The sequence below is a fragment of the Fusarium oxysporum genome, chromosome 4 (assembly GCF_000149955.1).
Source record: "Fusarium oxysporum f. sp. lycopersici 4287 chromosome 4, whole genome shotgun sequence".
Lineage (NCBI taxonomy): Eukaryota > Fungi > Ascomycota > Sordariomycetes > Hypocreales > Nectriaceae > Fusarium > Fusarium oxysporum.
The window spans coordinates 2011903-2032762 of NC_030989.1; the positions used below are offsets into that span (position 1 = coordinate 2011903).

At 50.0% G+C, this 20860-nt stretch overlaps 7 protein-coding genes across 9 annotated transcripts; 4 read left to right on the forward strand and 3 right to left on the reverse strand.

Moving 5' to 3' along the window:
- Positions 1–299: 299 nt before the first annotated feature.
- On the forward strand, positions 300–2733 carry FOXG_08077 (uncharacterized protein; the record flags this gene model as incomplete). The annotated part of the gene is made up of 2 exons (XM_018386815.1): positions 300–1216; positions 1412–2733. The coding sequence occupies exons 1-2, from the start codon at positions 439–441 to the stop codon at positions 2731–2733; spliced, it is 2100 nt and encodes a 699-aa protein (XP_018244009.1). The 5' UTR covers positions 300–438.
- A 33-nt stretch (positions 2734–2766) lies between these two features.
- FOXG_19568 (uncharacterized protein) lies at positions 2767–3439 on the reverse strand. The gene has a single exon (XM_018399803.1). The coding sequence runs from the start codon at positions 3226–3228 to the stop codon at positions 2839–2841; it is 390 nt and encodes a 129-aa protein (XP_018244010.1). The 5' UTR covers positions 3229–3439; the 3' UTR covers positions 2767–2838.
- Positions 3440–4073: 634 nt separating this feature from the next.
- On the forward strand, positions 4074–9797 carry FOXG_08078 (STE/STE11/BCK1 protein kinase; the record flags this gene model as incomplete). Its single annotated transcript, XM_018386816.1, has 5 exons — positions 4074–4852; positions 4909–5848; positions 5904–8193; positions 8270–9620; positions 9677–9797. 5 exons carry the CDS (start codon positions 4074–4076, stop codon positions 9795–9797), a joined length of 5481 nt encoding a protein of 1826 aa, XP_018244011.1.
- Positions 9798–11694: 1897 nt separating this feature from the next.
- FOXG_08079 (uncharacterized protein) lies at positions 11695–12316 on the reverse strand (the record flags this gene model as incomplete). Its single annotated transcript, XM_018386817.1, has 3 exons — positions 11695–11853; positions 11937–12077; positions 12146–12316. The coding sequence occupies 3 exons, from the start codon at positions 12314–12316 to the stop codon at positions 11695–11697; spliced, it is 471 nt and encodes a 156-aa protein (XP_018244012.1).
- A 1533-nt stretch (positions 12317–13849) lies between these two features.
- On the forward strand, positions 13850–15399 carry FOXG_19569 (uncharacterized protein; the record flags this gene model as incomplete). 3 transcript variants are annotated; one of them, XM_018399806.1, is made up of 2 exons in its annotated part: positions 13850–14827; positions 14908–14952. In XM_018399806.1, 2 exons carry the CDS (start codon positions 14534–14536, stop codon positions 14911–14913), a joined length of 300 nt encoding a protein of 99 aa, XP_018244015.1. In that variant the 3' UTR covers positions 14914–14952. The 3 variants fall into 3 exon arrangements, with proteins under 3 accessions (XP_018244015.1, XP_018244013.1, XP_018244014.1); XM_018399805.1 differs by having other exon boundaries at positions 14534–14827; positions 14899–15399; XM_018399804.1 differs by having other exon boundaries at positions 13850–14952.
- Positions 15400–15420: 21 nt separating this feature from the next.
- On the forward strand, positions 15421–18910 carry FOXG_08080 (phosphoketolase; the record flags this gene model as incomplete). Its single annotated transcript, XM_018386818.1, has 2 exons — positions 15421–18632; positions 18683–18910. The coding sequence occupies exons 1-2, from the start codon at positions 17088–17090 to the stop codon at positions 18908–18910; spliced, it is 1773 nt and encodes a 590-aa protein (XP_018244016.1). The 5' UTR covers positions 15421–17087.
- Positions 18911–19901: 991 nt separating this feature from the next.
- Positions 19902–20510, reverse strand: FOXG_08081 (uncharacterized protein; the record flags this gene model as incomplete). The annotated part of the gene is made up of 1 exon (XM_018386819.1): positions 19902–20510. One exon carries the CDS (start codon positions 20508–20510, stop codon positions 19902–19904), a length of 609 nt encoding a protein of 202 aa, XP_018244017.1.
- Positions 20511–20860: the final 350 nt, after the last annotated feature.

Below are 20860 nucleotides of genomic sequence, written 5' to 3' on the forward strand. Positions count from 1 at the left end.
TCTAAAGTGGCTGGCTGATATTAGAGCGAATACGGATTCAAATCGGCTGATGTTCGGGTTGTTCATAAACTCCGGGTAGTGGGGGACATGGAGGTGATGGTCTATGAGACTATGACCCTCATGACCTCGGAATCAAGAAGGATGAGACACCGAAAAATTGAAAGCCCTTGGATGCCATTCTAGCTTCTCTATACTCCTAGATATCGAAGAAATTGTCATTTATTCCAGCTTCTCCATGAAACACATTCCCCTCCGACCTATATCCCGCTGACTAACAAGGGCCCTCTTATCCCTGTTTGTCCCCAGGCGCATAGCCTTGAACGTCATCGTCAAGTGGTTGCCCCAGCTAACCAGACTTGGCCTATTTCCCAGTTTCCCCTTCAGCTCCGCATTCTTGCTCTCTCAACACCAGTATAGCGGTCTAGAGAAGGGCAAATCATGTCGTCTTTTCGCCTGTTGATTGAAGATGGCCAGTTCCGTGATGGATACGGTCGACAAGTAGTCCTCCGTGGTATCAATCTCGCAGCCGATGCCAAACTCCCGAGCGAACCCGATCAACCATCTCACATTCCCACTGACTTCTTCGATGGCGATAATGTAACATTCCACCAGCGTCCTTTCCCCAAAGAAGATGCACGATCTCATTTTGCGCGCCTCAGACGATACGGCTTCAACACTATCCGCTACATCTTTACCTGGGAGGCACTCGAGGCCGCAGGACCTGGGAAATACGACGAAGACTTCATCCAACATACGATTGATATTCTGAGAATAGCAAAGGAGTATGGATTCTATATATTCATGGACCCTCACCAGGACGTTTGGTCTCGTTTCACTGGTGGTTCGGGAGCCCCGTTATGGACTATATATGCATGCGGCCTCAACCCTCAGAGCTTCGCCGCGACTGAAGCAGCAATTGTTCAGAATACATATCCCAACCCTGATGAGTTTCCAAAAATGATCTGGTCAACGAACTACTATCGACTTGCAGCTGGTACCATATTCACCATGTTTTTTGCTGGCAAAGACTTTGCTCCAAAGTGTATAATTGACGGTGTGAACATCCAGGATTATCTGCAGGACCATTTTATGAGAGCATGCGGTCAACTTGCCCAGCGAATTCACGAGGCAGGCGATCTGGAAGATGCCGTTGTCATTGGCTGGGAGAGCATGAACGAACCAAACAAGGGCATGACGGGCTTAATAGACTTGTATTGTATTGTATTAAAACATTCATTTAATAACTCATTTATATTTTCCTCGACTTATAGTTGGTTATTTTCAAATAAAAGTTGTGAAAATTAATACGTAACAGTATTTTCGTTCTAGCCTAGGTAAAAATAAACAACTGCCAACCAACATTTAGCAATATAGCTATAGGTAGTAGAGTAAATTGTCGTACTACTGCCAGTGCTTCCTGGCTGGAAGCTTGGCGAGTGTGTCTGGGCACAGCATGGAGTTTGGGACATGGAAACCGATACCCTCCTTCGCAAGGACTATTTTGCCAAAAACCCGAATACCGGTAAGGTCATCGATTATCCGCAATTCACCAATACCTATTTCATGGACTTCTGGCGGAAATATGTCAAAATTTGCCGTGCCGTCCATAAGGATTGCATTATGCTTATGCAGTTTCCTACACTCGAATTACCGCCCGAGATCAAAGGGACGGAAGACGAGGATCCTCGAATGGCGTTCACACCGCATTACTACGACGGTATCACACTCATGACAAAACACTGGAATAGCACGTGGAATGTTGATGTGGTCGGAGTCTTGAGAGGCAAGTACTGGCATCCAGCGCTGGCGATCAGGATCGGAGAGACGGCTATTCGAAACTGTCTCCGTGACCAGCTCGCAACACTGAGACAAGAGGGCCTTGACCGTATAGGAAAGCACCCCTGTGTGTTGTCAGAATTTGGTATTCCCTATGATATGGATGACAAGAAAGCCTACAAGACAGGCGACTATTCGAGCCAGTCGGCGGCAATGGACGCCAACTACTTTGCAGTTGAAGGATCTCAGATCGAAGGGCATTGCTTATGGACATACTGTGCGAGAAACGATCATCTAAGGGGAGACTTTTGGAATGGAGAGGATCTGTCCATCCTTTCGCTGGATGACAAACCACTTCCAGAATCCCCCGTTCCCGAATATTCGCAGTCGTCGCTGGATCTGGCGAGGACTGCGACCGCGGCAAACACGAAGAAGGATGTGGCTGATGATCGAAATGTTACACCCGACAACCTCAAACGGACACTCACCAATCCGTCGATCAGCTCCGCGCCCTCAGCCAAGGATCCTCAGCTAACCAACGCCCCTGGCTTCCGCGCAGCTGAGGCTTTCGTGCGCCCTACGCCGACGGTGGTATATGGTGACATTGTGTCCACCGGATTTGATTTGCGACAGTGCACATATCTTCTCAAGGTCAAGGCACCAAAAGCAGCACCAGATGAGTCGCCTACGATTGTGTATTTGCCTGAGTACCATTTCCCCAAAGAACAGTGCGAGGTGGCTGTGTCCTCAGGCAAGTGGGAGCTTAGCACAGATGACGAAGAGGGCACAACACTGCAGAAACTCAAGTGGTGGCACGCAGAGGGAGAGCAGAGCCTCAAGATCTCGGGTCTCGTGCGGAAGCACAACGTTCCTGTAGGATCCGAGGAGGATGCTGGCTATCTTGAGCAATGCCAGCAAGGCTACGGATTCAATTTTGGAAGCTGCAGTGTTATGTGAGCTGAGCCTTGTTTGAGACAAGGCGCGTATAAGTCGCATCAAATTCAGTGTATGGTAGATTGAGTTACGTCTGGCGAGCATGTTCTGGGACACGGCGTTTAAGGTTTAATATTGAAAGATACATCTGATTAGATACCTTGAAATGCGACTTGAAACCGTTTCTACCGGTGAATCGTGAACTTTGTCAATCGGGTAGGTAATTTCTATACGAAGAGTACATGAAGTTAGGTTTTGGCCACGGAGGTTTTCCCAGTCAAGCCAATCTCCCCGGCCCGCTAATTGGATCGCGATATAAAAAGCTCTCCGGCTTACCGTTCTCAGTAGAGTACAATTCATGATACAGAATCTCGTGTTCAGTGTGACGCCACAGGAAAGGACCTTCAATTCGTAATTTTTCCATAGCCGAGGGGATGTCCGCTTGCGGGGAGTCCCAATGCTCTGGTAAGGGGGAATTGACTTCAAGGTGTCCCTAGTCAGGAACATTCTCGTATTCATGATACCAGGTTATCTGAGTTGCCATGGGTTATGATCCAGGGGTTCTGTGGACCTAGACAATGGAAAGAGGAAGATAATACATAAATAAACGGAGGGTTTAGAAAAGTCTGGCAGATGATGTTGAGTGTAGAGGTGAAAGTGAACAAAACATAACGGTCCCATGACAACCATTCCGAAAATGACAATTCCAATGGAAGAAGTTGAAAATAGCACAGGCAGGAATTGTCAATTGGTGGCCCCCATTACCCGAGACTCGCGACATTTGAATGATGCCGATTTGCTGGAGATCCCCCTCCATTAGTGAAGCTAGCGCATGTCTTTTCACACTCTGCACACCACCTCAGCTGTCGCTAAGCGCCAGACGCCCTCGAGCTGAAAGCCTAACGTGAGAACATGGCGCAGTCAGGTTCGAAAGGTCTGCTTCCCTTCTACTGAGGGGAACGTGAGGAGAAAACAGAGTTTCCCTTTTAACGGCTCGGAATAAAGCTGATAGTCAAGCCGTAACTAGCTAAATCGAGCTATTCGAATACAGTACTGCATTAGTTTAGTGGTTTTACTATTCTTTGTTCGATCAATCAATATTGCACGTGTTGGTCTAACTTAGTCGTCAACTCCAGAACTTACTGCTCCTCACTCACTATCTCAACCGTCAGCTTCTCCCGTCTGCCAGCAATCAATCAATCAATCGTCTCCTCCTCACTCCCATCCCAGTCCTCCACTCCACAATCCCTGACATCTCAGCATCCGTCTCTATCCCATCCTAGCTTGGTCTGGCCTAGGCTAGCCCCCAGGATCCTTGTCGAGACGACCCACCTCGACATGTTACTCCACCGCAGATACAAACCATGAAGGGTAGCGATAGCTTGCGACGGGCTAACCGTCCGGCTGCCAATTTCGACCTACCACCAGCTCAGGCACAGGCCCAGGCTCAGGCTCATGCCCAGGCGCAACAGCAGGCTCTTCGGTCTCAATCTCAGCCTCAAGAGCCCATCTTAGAATCTATAACCTCGACGAGCCCAGAAATCACCACTTCTTCGCTCCATTCTCAGCCTCAGTCTCTCTCGACCGCCAGGTTCCGTTCCTCTTCGAGACCCAGTCTTCAGGACCTAGTCCCTGTCGCCGGGACTCCAAAGCCAAACGTCCACGACCAACCTCCAGCCTATGCCCTGTCGTCCTCATCCTCCTTGACGGGGCCGTCCTCTTTTTCATATCCTCCAGCGCATCCAACTGCTGGCGCCGCAACAATACATACCCATACAACCCATACACATCCGCATACGTACACACATACTGCCCCGGCGGCTGTCAATCGACCCCGGCCCCTGGGTCCATCCTCCTCCGACATAGCGACTGCAGAGCAGGCTCACTTCCTCCACTCTGTCTCATCTGCCTCGAGCTTACGTCCAAGGTCTTCCACCACTAGCGCCACTGCTGTTGCTGTCTCCCCGTCTCCAGCGCATACACCGAATTCTCTTCTTCGACAATACACCTCGCCGCCGTCTACCGTCGACAACAACTCTGCCCACTTTGTTCCTCGAGGCGGGTTGCCCCCCGCGCCGTCCATCATGTATCCCCGGCAGGCCAGAGACATGTCTCGGGCGCCGATCCCACGACGACCATTCAGGTGCCTCCGCCGCCGACGGCGGCGGCCATGAGAGCTCCGAATGCCCGCCAAATAAGTAATATGATGAACCTGCCTCCGCCGCCGCCGCTTCCTCGATATCCCACCGCACCAGGCCCCTCCGGCGTCGCGATACCCCCACCACCCGGTCCGCCTCCGGCGAGTGCTCTCGGCCAGCAGCCTCCGTGGCACGGCGCCTTTGGGCGCATGTACGACGGACGGCCAGGATACATCCCCCCGCCGCCGCCCGGTCAGCACCAGCCGTACAACCCAAAGTTACACGCTCAGATAGCTGCTGGGCAAACAATCTCTATCCCTCCACCTCCTCCGCCGAATGAGGCCATGAGTGCGACCTATATACCGCAGGGCGACACATACGGAGAGGGAGTTGGTATCCCCGCCTTTGGACTGGAAGACCCAACCCTGACTGTCAACTCGCAGACATCGCGGCCAGTGACAACGCCGCAGAGCGGAACTGACACAAATGTCACAACGCCTATGGACGAGGCTACGAGGGAACGCCTCTATTCTGCCAACAACGCCCAGCCGCGCGGCACCTCCAATTCTTCAAACGCCACTCCTCCCAGCTCGATCCCACCGGAAATCGCTGCCCAGTGGCCCCTCGATACGGTTCTGATTTGGTTAGCCCAGAACCAGTTCTCCAAAGACTGGCAGGAAACCTTTAGGGCACTCAACCTGCACGGAGCGCAATTCCTCGAGCTTGGAAGTGGCCACGGTGGGCGTGGTAATTTTGGTATGATGCATCAGCAGGTGTACCCAAGGCTTGCCCAAGAGTGCACCAACAGCCGAACCGGCTGGGACCAGCCCCGTGAGCGAGAGGAGGGCAAGCGAATGCGAAGACTAATTCGAAGTATTGTCACCGGTCGACCAGCTGATGTGTCTAAAGTTTCAACGGCCCACGGCCGTAAAGAATCCCTCAATGGCGGACATGGGAACAACCTACCAAGCGCTGGAACTGATCCCATGGATTCGCCAAATGTTTGTCGACCCGCTCGGTGCTGTGAGTGTTGGCCCTTACTAACTTTTCTTGTAGACACCTCTCAATGCCCCTGGCCCTGGTTTTGGCGGCCGCAGGTTCTCCCAGACCAGATCTACGACATTACCCAACAGTGTCAGTGGGTCCAACATAAGCTCTGAGTCTAACCACCGTAATATTCTCAAACATGTCGATACAGATGGTGCGCGCCGTCATAGTCCTAACGTTAGTGAGTCGAGTGAGGCCACGTTCCGTGGTCCTGCTGCGCGCTCAGCGAGTCCAACAGGCAGCCCAGGCATACCCCCTGCTCTTTTTACATCGACGACGACACCTATTCTCTCACAATCTCCTAACACAATGAAAGCTGGGCACCGTTCAAGAAGCAGCATGGATTCTGTTGCCTCTGTCGCAGCCATATATGGATCTGGAGTACCGTCAGACGCCGTCAACTTACTTAGCCGGAACATGAACCTGGGAGAAATTGTTCATGGGCGAAATCATGATATCCGATCTCGCCACTCGCCTTCAGAAGGAGGGGAGAGGTCAGCAGGCGCAGAGACACCCGCTTCGGCCAAAGATTCCAAGAGCTTCCTGAGCTTCTTATCCAGGAAAAAGAGGCAAACCAAAGATGATGGTGCATACCCATCACCTGAAGAGATGGAGGCTTCCCCAACTTCACCACAAGGATCTATTCGCCCGGTGGGCTTGGGCGTTCGAGGAACCAATGGCAGCGATACTAATCTCGAGCTTGCTGGCTCAACGCTGGGCAGTTATGATGACAGGAATGGCCATGCTCTACGACCAAGGAGAATCAGCCCCGTAAGGACCTACGTACTGGCCACCATGGATTACTGGAACTACCGAATGTGCGACATCACAGAAGCAGAGACAGCAGCGGAAGTCCGTCAAGTTATCTGCATGCATCTTGGTCTTGGCGACTTTGAAAATTCTCACATTTATCTTACAGAAGTTGGCAAGTTTGAACATGTGGATCCTCTAGACGACTCGAGCCTTATTACCGTCAAACGAGCAAAGGGTGACCCTCTTGGGACACTTAAATTCTTCGTGACACCCCCAGGAGTTGCCCCCATTTCCAGTCTTGCCGTTAAAGCTGAAGTCCCTGTATCCTTGTCTCCTGGTTATCTCCCACCGGGAACCACTGCCGAGGATGCCCAACGAAATAGCAGACAGCGATCTAGTTCATCGCCCCCCACCTCGCGTTCTAATACATTGACAGATGAGAAGACTGAGGATAAGGTAGCCCGGGAGGCAAGTTCATATAGAGCTGAAATGGAGAGAAAGCAGCGTGAGTATCTGGCCAAAAGGAAACAAGCAGCGATGAAGGGTAGTCCTTCAGAGACACTTGGACCTGGTATCGTTGGCCGAAACGTCGATTTCGACCAACCTCGTGAGTCCCCGTATGAGGACAAGAGGCCAGAGCAACTCTTCCCCCAAAGACGACCTCCGGCCCCACCAAGCGATCCTTCTGCGACATTGATCAAGGCGAACTCCCTAAGCAGAAAGACTGGAGCCAGTATGCGCGCATCAAGTAGCAGTCTTGAGGGTTATCCAACACCACGGCATCCAACCGAGAGTGAGATGACGGAGAAGTCCAGGAGATCCAAGGGAACATCGCAACCAGCTGCAGGTCCTGCTGGTATTGGGGCAGCCCTTGCAGGTATGGGCAGAAACTTGAGCGCTATTGGACAATCTGCCAAGAACAATCGTAGCTCTTCTCCCTCCCGATCCTCAACACAATCAATTCCCGGAGGTAAGGACACCTTCTCTAGCGTCGACCCTCCTCAACCAAGCTTGGGTCGAGATAGTCCCAATACAATAGCAACACCAGGAACCGTGACCTGGAGCAAGAAGAACTTGCCCTTTATTGTGCCGGACTACTCGCCCAGCCAATCACCTATGCTAAGCCCTAATCTTGAAGCTGCACCAGAAGCTAAAATCTTTGAAACAGTCCCGAGGGCAACATCTCCTACTGATATGAGCCCCAACTCGAGACGTACAAGGGGCACTTTCGCCCCAGACCATCCGTCCCCTCCAAAACGACGTGCAACTCATGGGCCAGACCCAGACTTTGAGGACTCGGACGTCCAGTTTTCGAAGCCTGCTCCCGCACCACCAGCTGACGATGATAGCGGGGATGATTCGGACGACGGGCTCTTTGCCATTCCACTTGCCAACCGAAACAAGGGCAAGGGTGCTGCTGCTAATGGTGATGCAAATGGTCACAACAAGCGTCCTAGTCTAACGGTTAATACGGCGCGCTCCAGGAAGGGTCTCTCTGTTGCCTTTACATCGCCCAAGTCATATGGCAGTAGCGTGACTCCTGACAGTAACGAAGATTCCCGACATAAGCCAACTACTCCTCGTTCCGAAACGTGGGAATCGGAAGACAAGGACAAAGACAGTAACTCGCCGACGAAATCGTCATCGAGAAGATGTCTGGCTATCGCCCTCAACGGACGCCCTTATCAATAACCTTGACGACTTCTTCCCCAACCTGGATCTTGATCAACCTGTTCTTGATGAACCTGGCGAAGGTGGACTGCCACCATCTCCGATTGCCGAGGGCACAGAAACCACATCTGATCAAGGGCCATCCCAGCCGGCGGTGTCGAGCCATACTCAGCAAGCACCGCCTGCAGCGATTCCGCCGTCCCGGCAGCCATCTCTGTACAATGAAAACGATACTCTTGGCTCCGACGAGTCAACCCTCAAAGCCCTCGATCAACAGCGGCCCACTTCTGTGGCTGCGAGGAGTATTCGGCGCTCAGGCGGTCTCGGTCGAATGAAGTCCATTCGAGAAGTCGCCCGCGGCGCTCACGAGGCCAACAAGCGAACCAATTCAACTAATCAAGGACCGTCGTCAGGCAACATTATGCGCCGAAAGAGTACAAAGATGTTCAACGCCAACATTGTACAAATTCGACCGGATAGACGTGGCAGCGTCATAATGCCGCAGATTCCTCAAGATACAGTGCCAAAGCGACAGACGACATTTAGGTGGTTCAAGGGTCAGCTCATCGGCAAAGGTACTTACGGCCGAGTGTACCTCGGTATGAATGCCACTACAGGAGAGTTCCTGGCTGTCAAAGAGGTCGAGGTGAACCCCAAGGCGGCTGGTGGTGACAAGAGCAAGATGAAGGAGCTTGTTGCTGCTCTAGACCAGGAAATCGACACAATGCAGCACCTGGACCATATCAACATTGTGCAATACTTGGGTTGCGAGCGAAAGGAAACTAGTATTAGCATCTTTCTTGAGTATATTTCTGGTGGCAGCATTGGATCATGTCTGCGCAAGCATGGCAAGTTTGAGGAGTCTGTCGTGTCTTCACTAACAAGACAAACACTCTCCGGCCTCGCCTATCTACATCGTGAGGGTATTCTGCATCGCGATCTCAAGGCCGACAACATTCTTCTTGATTTAGACGGAACGTGCAAGATCAGCGATTTCGGCATCTCCAAGAAGACAGACAACATTTATGGCAATGATAAGACAAACAACATGCAAGGTTCGGTATTCTGGATGGCCCCAGAGGTCATTCGGTCCCAAGGCGAAGGTTACAGCGCCAAGGTCGATATTTGGAGTCTGGGTTGTGTAGTCCTGGAGATGTTTGCTGGCAAGCGCCCATGGGCCAAGGAAGAGGCTGTTGGTGCCATCTACAAGATTGCTAATGGCGAGCGACCACCGATCCCCGAGGACATCCAGGATACTCTTGGACCACTGGCCGTTGCCTTTATGATGGATTGCTTCCAAGTGTAAGTTTCTTGATATGGATATGACAATGCTGTCCGCAATGCTAACAAGAAGACAGAAACCCCTTCGACCGTCCTACAGCGGATGTGCTCCTGTCGCAGCACCCGTTCTGTGAACTGGATCCAAACTACAACTTTTATGACACAGTGCTGTATCACAAAATCAAGTCGTTCAAATAAACTAGCTATAGATACACGATCTTGAACGAGGTGGTTAATTATTCTTCCCTTCTTTTTTTGTTTGTATTAGTGGCATGGGAGTTAGTTATACGCTTTTGAAGTTCGAGAGCGACGGCGTCATTATGGGAACACGGCTTGATAGTTGATTGGCATTGTTTATGTACGGGTGGATGCAAATGGTAATGAAATGAACGGCTGGATGGCTGATGATATCCGATACTGTGAAGTATGTATCAAGTGACTGCAAGTTGTAGACTTGCGTGATGATTTTATGCCTATTCGGGCAGAGACAGTGATATCTAGATGCTGTTGCCTGGATCTGGCAGAAGTTTTGGTTCACACAGTCAAGACGTTGAAGCATTCGAAACACACCCATTTCTCAATTCAACTTAGATAACGTACTCAAGGCATGAGATCAGAACATTGTGTGTCCGTACGAGTCTGAAAGAGTTACTAGGCTAAAGTAGTCACACGCAGCTACCGTGGATGGAGGATCCGTTGAAATGATCAAAAGAAATGCCCAAGCTACTTGAAGTCAATATGCGTCTACCTCTCATACCTTAGTATATGTTTAATATGGGGTTTATTAGACCGTTGCTGGGCCTCTGCCCCCCATCATATGGGTGCGTGTCAGTCGTCACTACTCCAAAGTTAACGCAAATTAAGCCTTGTAAAAACAGAAGTTTATCTCTTGACGAACATCACCAAGATGGCACACTGTTATAAAAGTCCGCATCTCCGATCAGTACTATTACAAGATCATTCATTTTAATACACTCGAGTTTTATCCAGCACATGCGGCTCCTCTCACGCCTATCAATATTTTGATATATTCTACAGCACTGTTCATGGCCGACCCTGACACGGAAATCGCTGCTCGAGTACTATGCAGCTTATTCAAAGATCGAGGCAACAAGGAAACTGGCCAGTCTTCATTGCCGACCCCTAGCCTTTCCCCCGCGTTGCCAACCCCTCCATTGTCGGATGATCAAGTTCATGTCACAGTTAGTCCATCTCCATCACAAACAAAGATACTACAGTGTCTAGAACCTGCGATTCCGCCCCCGCAATGTCACCTCCCTGTCCGTTTGGTCCTAGACCATCCCTCTCTGACTCTAGGAGCGAAGTCCACTCATTCCCAACTCTTGCTCTCAAATCGAGAAGGGAACTCACAACCCAACCGTCCTGTATTACACGTCAGGGGCTTGTTTTGCAGCAATAAGCTTCCCCCACTACCTGACCCTGATCCGAATCCAGATCGGCAGCTGTCGTATCATGCGGACGGCACTTAGGAAGAAGGCGCAGCGGCATTGAGCTTACTCCTCGTCAACCTTCCTGACCTACGCAACTACGAGGGAGAGATGCTGGAAATGAGGGATTCCCTCGAGGAAAATATGTTTGAGCTCTGTCGCCTCATGGAGCATAGAGATGGTGGCCTTCCGAGGGAGCTTGTCGAGAAGAAGATGATGTATTACTTGGATTTCATCTTCAGGTTGGCCGGAGAAGGAGACGAGCAAAGGACCATCCTCGAGCAGGAACGGGCAAAGATGGAACTTGCTTTGAGTTGGGTATCGGGCCTCATTAGGCATTGGGACGAGCATGTATCTACAGTGCTTTTCGCCGATGCAATGGAGCAGAATCCTCATCATCACCAGCGACACCAGGGGGCAAATTAGAGATTGACGCTGAAGTTTGGTGCACACAGCAATTGAGGACGCTTTCACACATTCTTTTGATTAGCTCTTCCCGCGAATCCTTACTCATCAAGAGAACCATTCAAACCATCTCGCTGCATTGCAATATTTCGTGTATTCTCAATATAAGTAGCAAGGTTCCTTTCCTCGACAGGTACCATAACAAGTAACTTGACTCACCCGGAGTTTTCAAACCTAGACCATCATTCTTTACCCTCGGCCTCCCTTGTCTTTCCAGCCTGTCCTTTGCCGGGGGCTCCATCAAATTTTGACTTCCAAGTATCCTCCTGTTTGAACATTGCGATGCATTCAGCAGCACTTGGCTGCCCGTATTCAGGATCCGCGCCGCCATCTAGCAACTCCTTGGTTTTATTGTTAGTATTGCGATTCAGTTCCTCTCTAGAAAGAAATTTTGATCCGGAAATAACTTCAGAGGATGACTCACTTGAATTACTGCGTCTTCCTTCTTGAACACTGCCCCAGCGAGAGGACTCTGCCCTCGGTCATTGAGACGATTAGGGTCCGCACCATGTTGAATGAGAACCTTTACTAAATCGGCGTGGCCGTGATACGCAGCAAGCATAAGCTTCGATTGTCAGCACAAGCTTCTTGAAGAAAATTTGCTCGAGATATACTCGAGTATCATGGGCATACCAGAGTATCGCCCTTGTCGTTTGTCAGATTTGGAGGTAGGCCTGCTGGGAGAGCCTGCTCAAACGTAGCCACGTCTCCCTTTCTCGCAGCATCGTACATCCTGCTTGCGAATTCTATCATCTCCGGCGTGAGAGATCCCGCGCGGGCTGGTTGGTTTGAAGCGTCGCTCATGATGGTGCCTTTATTGCTGCCTTAGACACGTTTATGTGATGTCTCGGTTGGCAAGGTTAATGAGCGCAAAAGTTCAAAATCGCAAGTAAGCCACAAGGAAAATTTCGATTCTGGGTGCTCCTGGTGTTGATGTGATGATGGAGAAGAAGCCCCGAGTTATGAAGCGAGGTTGAATGAAATGACGTATGCTATGCTCTGGCTTTATTATATGGCGTAAATGCCGGTAAGGCAGTTTAATGGGACAGTTACGGAGGCGTACTTCAAAAGCAAATGACAACGATGTTTTCATAAAATAATAACATTGCGCAAAACTATTTGCTAAGCTGCCTTTCTTGGAAAATCTTATTTCCAGTTGCTCTCGTGTCATTCTTCGTGATATCAATACTCAAACTCATCTGCATCACGCCCTTGGTGGTCTCTGACCCCAAAACTCATATGCCCAAGTTCCCAGGCTCAACGACTCTTAAAGAAAAAGAAGAAGAAAAAGTCTCATCACCGATAATGAGTCTCGTATTTCGCTCATAGACTAACAATGGGAAAATAATGTGATCGCGATGCATTCTCGTACAGTTGTGTTTACAATGGGATAATTGTTCAAAAACGCCGTAAGTAGAGCATCAATTCGTTTCATGCTAACCATTTCTGATCAGTCGAAAAATAGTGAGTATCATCAGAGAACCTACCGTAAGGTACACTCGTTTATCTCAAATGTTCATTTCATACTGCATTTAGTGCAGAAAGTCTGTAATACCATCGCCTTCGCCATTGTCTGGCTCATTTGGAATCGGCGGGTCAGGTTTTGGCGTCTCTGGACGATGCGCAATGTCAACGATCGGGTTCATGATGGATTTTTGTGTGTTCGCCTTTCTTCTGATGATATTTTTTTCGTCTCTTTAGGGACAGTTCGATCGAGAGGATGATGGTTCTTTACCGTCAAACATTAAAGAGGGAGATGGGTGGGATATATAAAAGCAAAAAGTCAACTAACAACGCGGGGGCACCTTACGTTACGTCAGGGTTTTGTGAGCCATCTAAATCATTGGAGGAGTTGAGCCGAAGACAAAAAAACGTGTGGTTTACATTCCATCCATTCCAACTCAATAATTGCCGCGTGGGTTAATAAGGGGTTGCAGTTGGGTATCGCAAGCACCGTAGTGAGTGATCATGCGATTCTTCAAGGCCCAACGTCGGTTATGTCTGATATCCTCAAAAGGGCCGTTAAGTTCCAGGACCATGGATATCATTTTAACAACATTTTATAGTTGACAGAGAATGCGGGGGTTGGGGATTGTTTTACAGATCTTTGGTAACATGTCCTTGCTTTTTCCGCGGATCTGGATAATCAATCGTTGGTAAAGGTCCCTGAGCATAGGGTAAATGAATTGTTATAAGTTATCTATCATGGTACACTGCATTGCACATTGAACATGGTCTCGATACTTGCATGATATGATATGATATGACATCAAGCATGTGATTCGAGCCTCACGACATGCAATAAAATCAACCTGGCCCTGAACCTCTCTTCGTCATTGCTGACTGATGCCAGCAATTACAGAGACACCTTTTGTCTCTGGGAAAACACCATTTTCTTTTGAAAGAACCACCTGGACCAGACAAAAATGCTCGTCGCTCAACTTTCCCCATGCAGCCCCCATCACGATGTGGAAGTCTGACAGGGACAGGGAGCAAGGGTCGAGGAAACCCAATTGGTTGTGACATCCTTGGAGCATTTAACAAAAGACAGACAGACACAAATAATTGACAATTGACAAGTGTGTCTGTTGTCGAAAATTGAGCGAAATCGGCATCTTGGACGTTTCGGGGTCTGCATGAGGCCGCTTTCGATAGCATCAGCCCTTGAACGACATGTAGTCTACATATTCTTAGAGATCTTCAACACCACGCTTGGATTACCCGAAGCAGCATTTCAAAAACAAAGCGATGGAAGAAAACCAGCCAGAATGGGATTGTTGCCAAGTTTGCCCATTGCTACGATCTCCATTCCCCTGATATTTGTGTACTTCTGATGTTGGGTGGCTGAACTAACAGTCGGATCCGGCGGGAGAGGATACTTCGGCTTGTGATCCTACCAACAAGATGAGGGGTAGCTCTCTACTCAAAGCAGTTCAGTTCCTAGACTACCTCATGGCAAATTTGGTTCTCAATTGATCGACATCGAAATCTCAAGCTTGGATTTGGCCGAGTTTTCCACTGATGGGTAAGACTCGAATCCTTTGCGGATCGCTTTTTAGCGGGAGACGTAATATCAGATCAGGGCAAAGCGGGTGTCGTGCATGCATGAGACGGACTAGACTGTCTAGATTACCATCAACCTCTGAGCTGTACGGACGGTGCATGCGGTCACGTCGGATAAAATGGAGGATACAGACAGAGAGAGGTCAAAGTCAAAACCAAAAGGTCCACCATGAGTTGCTTGCATCCATCCTTGAAGGGCGTGCGTGCATGGAGAGGAGAGGAGAGGAGAGGAGGAAGCGCTTTGTGAGACGAGTAAGTGGATATATCTTCCCCGGAACGCTCAGGACCAAGAGAGGCCCTTGTTGATCAACTCGAATATTGAGGTTTTGGAGAAATGATTGACCATCGTTGAGTCCAACAAGTCAGAGAGACAAAAGGGTTCGTGTATGACCTCAGAAGCTGGGGATTCACTGACCCAAGGTATGCATCTCGGACAGGTCACAGGTCCGCCCTTTGCGTGCGGCTGCGTAACCCTACAGTACTGTACGGTACAGCAGAGTTTCCTTTCCAGTAAGACAATGCGCAGGAATCATCATAACTCATAAAGCATGCCACAAACTGACTCTTCATAATCCCCAATCTTTGGTTGGGAACCCAATCGGCTGGTAGGCGGCCAATTTGCGTTGCATTTCAGACCACCAAACACGTCGGGTGAGCTGCTACCGACCCGATATGAGATGCCATCATGAGAAAAATTGAAAGAAGGACATTCTCGTACAATTGAGGCTAGGGTAAAAGTATCATGATATCAGTCCTTGAGGTGTTCTAACATCAGATGTTAGTTGGATCAGCCACAGACGATACATGACGAAACAATACGGGTACTTGACTTTAGCCTCTGGCTCGGGTGGATTTGCAAGTACAGACTGACTAAACCCGTGTACTTCCGGCACCCGCACCCGTCTAAACCGTAAGCGGGTCTCCACCAGCGGCCGGGTCCTCCCACTGAGTCTGCCTCTCCCAACATCCTCCTCCTCCTCGTTCCTCCACCTTGGTTCATCATGGATGGCCATGATCCATTGATTATTACACCCCTGTCAAACTCTCTTCTTTCCCCCCTGGGGCCCCAATCAAAGCTCCCCATTCTCCAGCTTCGTCCCCTGCCCGTCAGATGTCAAGCATGTCCTGCGTGGCCATCTGTGACCTGGAAAATCAAGCAGCTTGCCTATTGATTATGCTACTGATAGTCAAAAAACGACTGTCGACGTGAAATAAGGCCCGACTAGCTAACATGCCACATTCTGAACCTTCTGGGCACTGTCTGTTTCAACCTGCTTGCTGACTCCTGAGCCTGCTCTCAATTTATCCCCACGAATCAAGGGTTACGAAACGATTCTACACTATACTCTGCTATACTAGAAACGCCCTCGTTGGCTCTACCAAGCCCATCAGCACTTTGACCAATTTGACTCTGCGATTGACTTTCGTAGTGATTACGATTACAATCCTCAGCACCTCTCACAGCACGAGCTCGGTAACACAAGGGAATATACCTACAGCGGGAGGTGGCGCTAGCAATGCCCGTCCCGTTTTGGTGGCTGCAAAAACACTATCAAGATACAAAGATACATCAGACCACTTTTTGCAACGACCGTCAACAACCATCGTCACCATCCGAAGCTCCAGAACGTGTCAAAGCTATCCACCTTTGACTCGCTCTTGGCTCATATGTGCCAACTAGAAACAAGAGCTAATAAGCTAGCCAACCTTACTTGGGTACCTATACCGATCTCCCCTTCTGTGCCGCCGGCGGAGGATGAGATATCGACGTCCTCCAGGCAGACCACTTCGCTGCTCATCCCATCCCATTCCACTGTCCTGTCCGGTCCGTCTTCCTTGCTCTCTTCCGCTCCTTATGCCTCTTCTGAATAGGCAGGGTAGGTTAGGCAATTGAGAACGTCCCCCACGCACGCCACTATCTTGGCCTTCGCTCATCTCATTACCCATCTGTGTCTGAACTTTGAGCCGCCCAGCTACCTCCTGCGGTACTACGTGCCATCCAATCCGTAACAGTGGTAATTTACACCCACGCCCTCGCCCTCGCCCTCAGCCGTGCAGAAAACCTATCCCATCTCCCTCGTACTCCAATTGGATCACCATCCTGCTGTAACCTCTGCTGATCTCGTCAACGGCCGTCTACCCATACGTAGTAGCTCCATGGGCCATGGGTTTACGTTACCCTACCCAATCTGCGGCAAAGACTTCAAACTAAGCCTGGTATAGTATGTACATACATGTTGTAGCATGTAGCAGGTAGGAATAGCATAGCCTTTCCCTTCGGCGTTCTCTCACCGCACTCCCCGTTATGCTCTATACCTACCTCTCTTCTCCTCTTTCCTTGGCAACCCTTTCAGCTTTCTCATATAAGAAGTCTTGGAAGCTCTGCGTATAAGAGTTCTCTCCTTTGTTCTTTTCTTCTCATCTCTCATCCGAAGAGTTCAACCTCACTTACAGCTCTTACAACCTCATCACTTGTATATATATATATATATATCCTAATCACCCTACCCCAATGACTGAGGAAGTCAAATCTATCTCGCCCTTCGGCATTGCCCGCTCAACTGTCAAGGGCGAGCCTCTCTCCAAGGAGGAGATCCAGCAGTACAATGACTTCTTCAAGGCCAGCTGCTACCTCTCCTTAGGTATGATCTACCTCAAGGAGAACCCTCTTCTTCGAGAACCCCTCAAAGCCGATCATCTCAAGCTTCGATTGCTTGGTCACTTTGGCTCTGCCCCCGGCCAAATCTTCACATACATGCACTTTAACCGTCTGATCAAGAAGCACGATCTTGACGCTCTCTTCATCTCTGGTCCCGGACACGGTGCCCCCGCTGTCCTGTCTCAGTCTTATCTGGAGGGTGTCTACACCGAGGTGTACCCCGACAAGACTCAAGATGCTGAGGGTATGCAAAAGTTCTTCAAGAGCTTTTCGTTCCCTGGTGGAATTGGCTCCCATGCTACTCCGGAAACCCCCGGATCTCTTCACGAGGGTGGTGAACTGGGTTACTCCATCTCACATGCTTTTGGTGTTGTCTTCGATAACCCCAACTTGATTGCTCTTACTATGGTCGGTGATGGTGAGGCCGAGACTGGTCCCCTGGCTACCGCCTGGCACAGCAACAAGTTCCTCAACCCAATTGTTGACGGTGCTGTCCTCCCTGTTCTTCACCTTAACGGTTACAAGATCAACAACCCTACAGTCCTTGCTCGAATCTCACACCGAGAACTCGAATGCCTCTTCATCGGTTATGGCTGGCAGCCATACTTTGTTGAGGGTGACGATGTTGAGACTATGCACCAGGCTATGGCTGCTACTCTCGAGCACTGCGTGGACGAGATTCGAAAGATTCAGAAGGAGGCTCGTGAGTCCGGCGAGGCCAAGCGACCTCTGTGGCCTATGATCGTTCTCCGAAGTCCCAAGGGCTGGACTGCCCCTCGAAAGGTTGACGACAACTACCTGGAAGGTTACTGGCGAGCTCACCAGGTCCCCATCGCAGACCCCGCCACAAACCCTGCTCACCTCAAGGTCCTTGAAGATTGGATGCGAAGCTACGAGCCTGATCGTCTATTTGACGAGTCTGGCGCGCCTATTGCCTCTCTCCGTGCTCTTGTGCCTGAAGGTAACCGACGAATGAGCGCCAACCCCGTCGCCAACGGTGGTGCACTTAGGAAGCCGTTGAGAATGCCCAACTTCAAAGACTATGCCATCAAGGTTGACAGCCCCGGAAATGTCATGAACGCCAGCATGACCAACATGGCTGTCTTCCTCAAGGATGTCATTGCTGAGAACCAGACAAACTTCCGTCTCTTTGGTCCTGATGAGACTGAGTCTAACAAGCTTGGCGGTGTCTACGCTGCCGGAAAGAAGGTCTGGATGGGCGAGTACTTTGAGGAGGATGCCAACGGTGGTAACCTTGCCAAGGCTGGCCGTGTTGTTGAGATGCTTTCTGAGCATAACTGTGAAGGCTGGCTCGAGGGTTACCTCCTTAGTGGTCGTCACGGTCTTCTCAACAGTTACGAGCCTTTCATTCACGTTATTGACTCTATGGTCAACCAGGTATGCAACATGATTTGTCCTAATGTCACTCTTACTGACTATCCCTATAGCACTGCAAGTGGATCGAGAAGTGTCTCGAGGTTGAGTGGCGAGCCAAGGTTGCCTCTCTTAACATCCTCTTGACTGCCGTGGTCTGGCGTCAAGACCACAACGGTTTCACTCACCAAGATCCTGGTTTCCTCGACGTTGTCGCCAACAAGAGCCCCGAGGTTGTCCGCATCTACCTTCCTCCTGATGGCAACTGCCTGCTTTCTGGTATGTCTAACTCGCGATCTTAGTCTGATCTTGACTAACTTGTCACAGTCATGGACCACTGTCTTCGATCAGTCAACTACGTTAACGTTGTCGTTTCTGATAAGCAGGAGCATCTTCAGTACCTCTCCATGGACGCTGCCATCGAGCACTGCACCAAGGGTATTGGTATCTGGCCTCAGTTCTCCACCGATGCTGGACAGGATCCCGACCTGGTCATGGCCTCTTGCGGTGATATTAGCACCCACGAGTCCTTGGCTGCCATTGATCTCCTGCTTGAGCACTTCCCTGAGCTCAAGATTCGATGCGTCAACGTTGTCGATCTCTTTAAGCTGATCCACCCCAGCGACCACCCCCACGGTCTTCCCGACTCTGAGTGGACCAGCCTCTTCACTGATGACACTCCTGTCATCTTCAACTTCCACAGTTACCCCTGGATGGTGCACCGCCTGACATACAAGCGTCCTGGTAGCCGCAACCTCCACGTTCGCGGTTACAAGGAGAAGGGCAACATCGACACGCCTCTCGAGCTTGCCATTCGCAACCAGACTGATCGATTCAGTTTGGCTATCGATGCTATCGACCGCATGCCTCAACTCCACAACCGGGGCGCCTCGGCCCGCCAGGCTCTCCTCAATGCACAGATCCAGGCCCGTAACGAGGCTTTCGAGACAGGCATGGACCCTCCCTTCCTCAAGAACTGGACCTGGAAGCGCAATGGCCTTTGGAAGAAGGTTGCCGACGGCCTTGTCTCTCGATAGACGGATATAGAAACATTATACAGGTCAAGGAGAAACGGATGCAACCCATCGCTGGATATCCCTTCACGGTACCAAAGATTTCTAGACGGAAACGAATAGATGAAATAAATTCAACAAAAATAAGACGGTGGGCGTTGCTGGACGGTCGGTTATCATGTTAACAAGATGTTATGGCTTTCCTATTTCTTCTCATCTCTTTTACGAATTTCCATAGTTATGCAATACGAATCGTTCAAAATAGGTTCCCACGAAACACTCAATTCTGAACTGCCTCTCTCTTCATATGATACTGCGTCATGCCCAGATCAGGGAACTCACTTGTTCCAACGACCCTGAACCCGAACTTCTCATACAGGCCCCTTCCTTCGCTAGAGCTATTCAAATAAGACATCCAACCTTCTCGATCGGCTTTCTCAACACCAAATCTCATTAGCGCAGATCCTACGCCCCGTCGCTGTGCTTCTTTTGCAGTGGCGATCGTGCTTAGGAACCAATGCCTCTCACCAGCGACGTGTTTCAAAGTCGCATCAGCATTCCTCTGAAAGAAATCCGCCGCGGTCGCTTGGTCTCCTGAACCAGGAAACGTAGAAGGATCGATCTGCTTCCCCGACAATGGTGGGTTTTCTCTGCGAACCCAGCGCGCCCAGCCGAGGATTTTAGAATCGTCCTCTGCGACGAGCATGAAATTGTCATCCTTGTCGTCGATGTTGGTTTGGAGAAATGAGGTTTGGAAAGCTTGGACATCAGGAGATGATGGGGAGAAGCAACGCTTGTTTAGAGGCGAGGAAGAGAATGCGGAGAAGAAGACGGCAAGCATTTGGGGGATGTCTTCGGGCGTTGCTGGGCGGATTGTTATGGGTGACATGATTGCGGTTGGTGATAGAAATCAAGGTTGGTGAAAGGTTGAAGTTGTGATTTAGGTAAAATGAAGGGAATGTTGGTATAAGTTCTTTGGCCAATGGGGTGAGTCACGCCGATAAAGCAAAAGCATCTTCGCCTCTGTTAAGATATCAACCAGTCAGCCGCAAACACTAATACAGAGCATCTCCTCTCACTGCGCGCGTCACTTCTGATGCTGTCACAAGCACAGCAAGGAACCAGGCCGGCACAAGACGTAGGTTTAAACACTGACTAGCCTTTCTCTAATTTGCTACTACAAGTATTGGTCAACTCAATCATGGCTTGTGATTCGCCAGACAACTAGCTGAAGGCGAC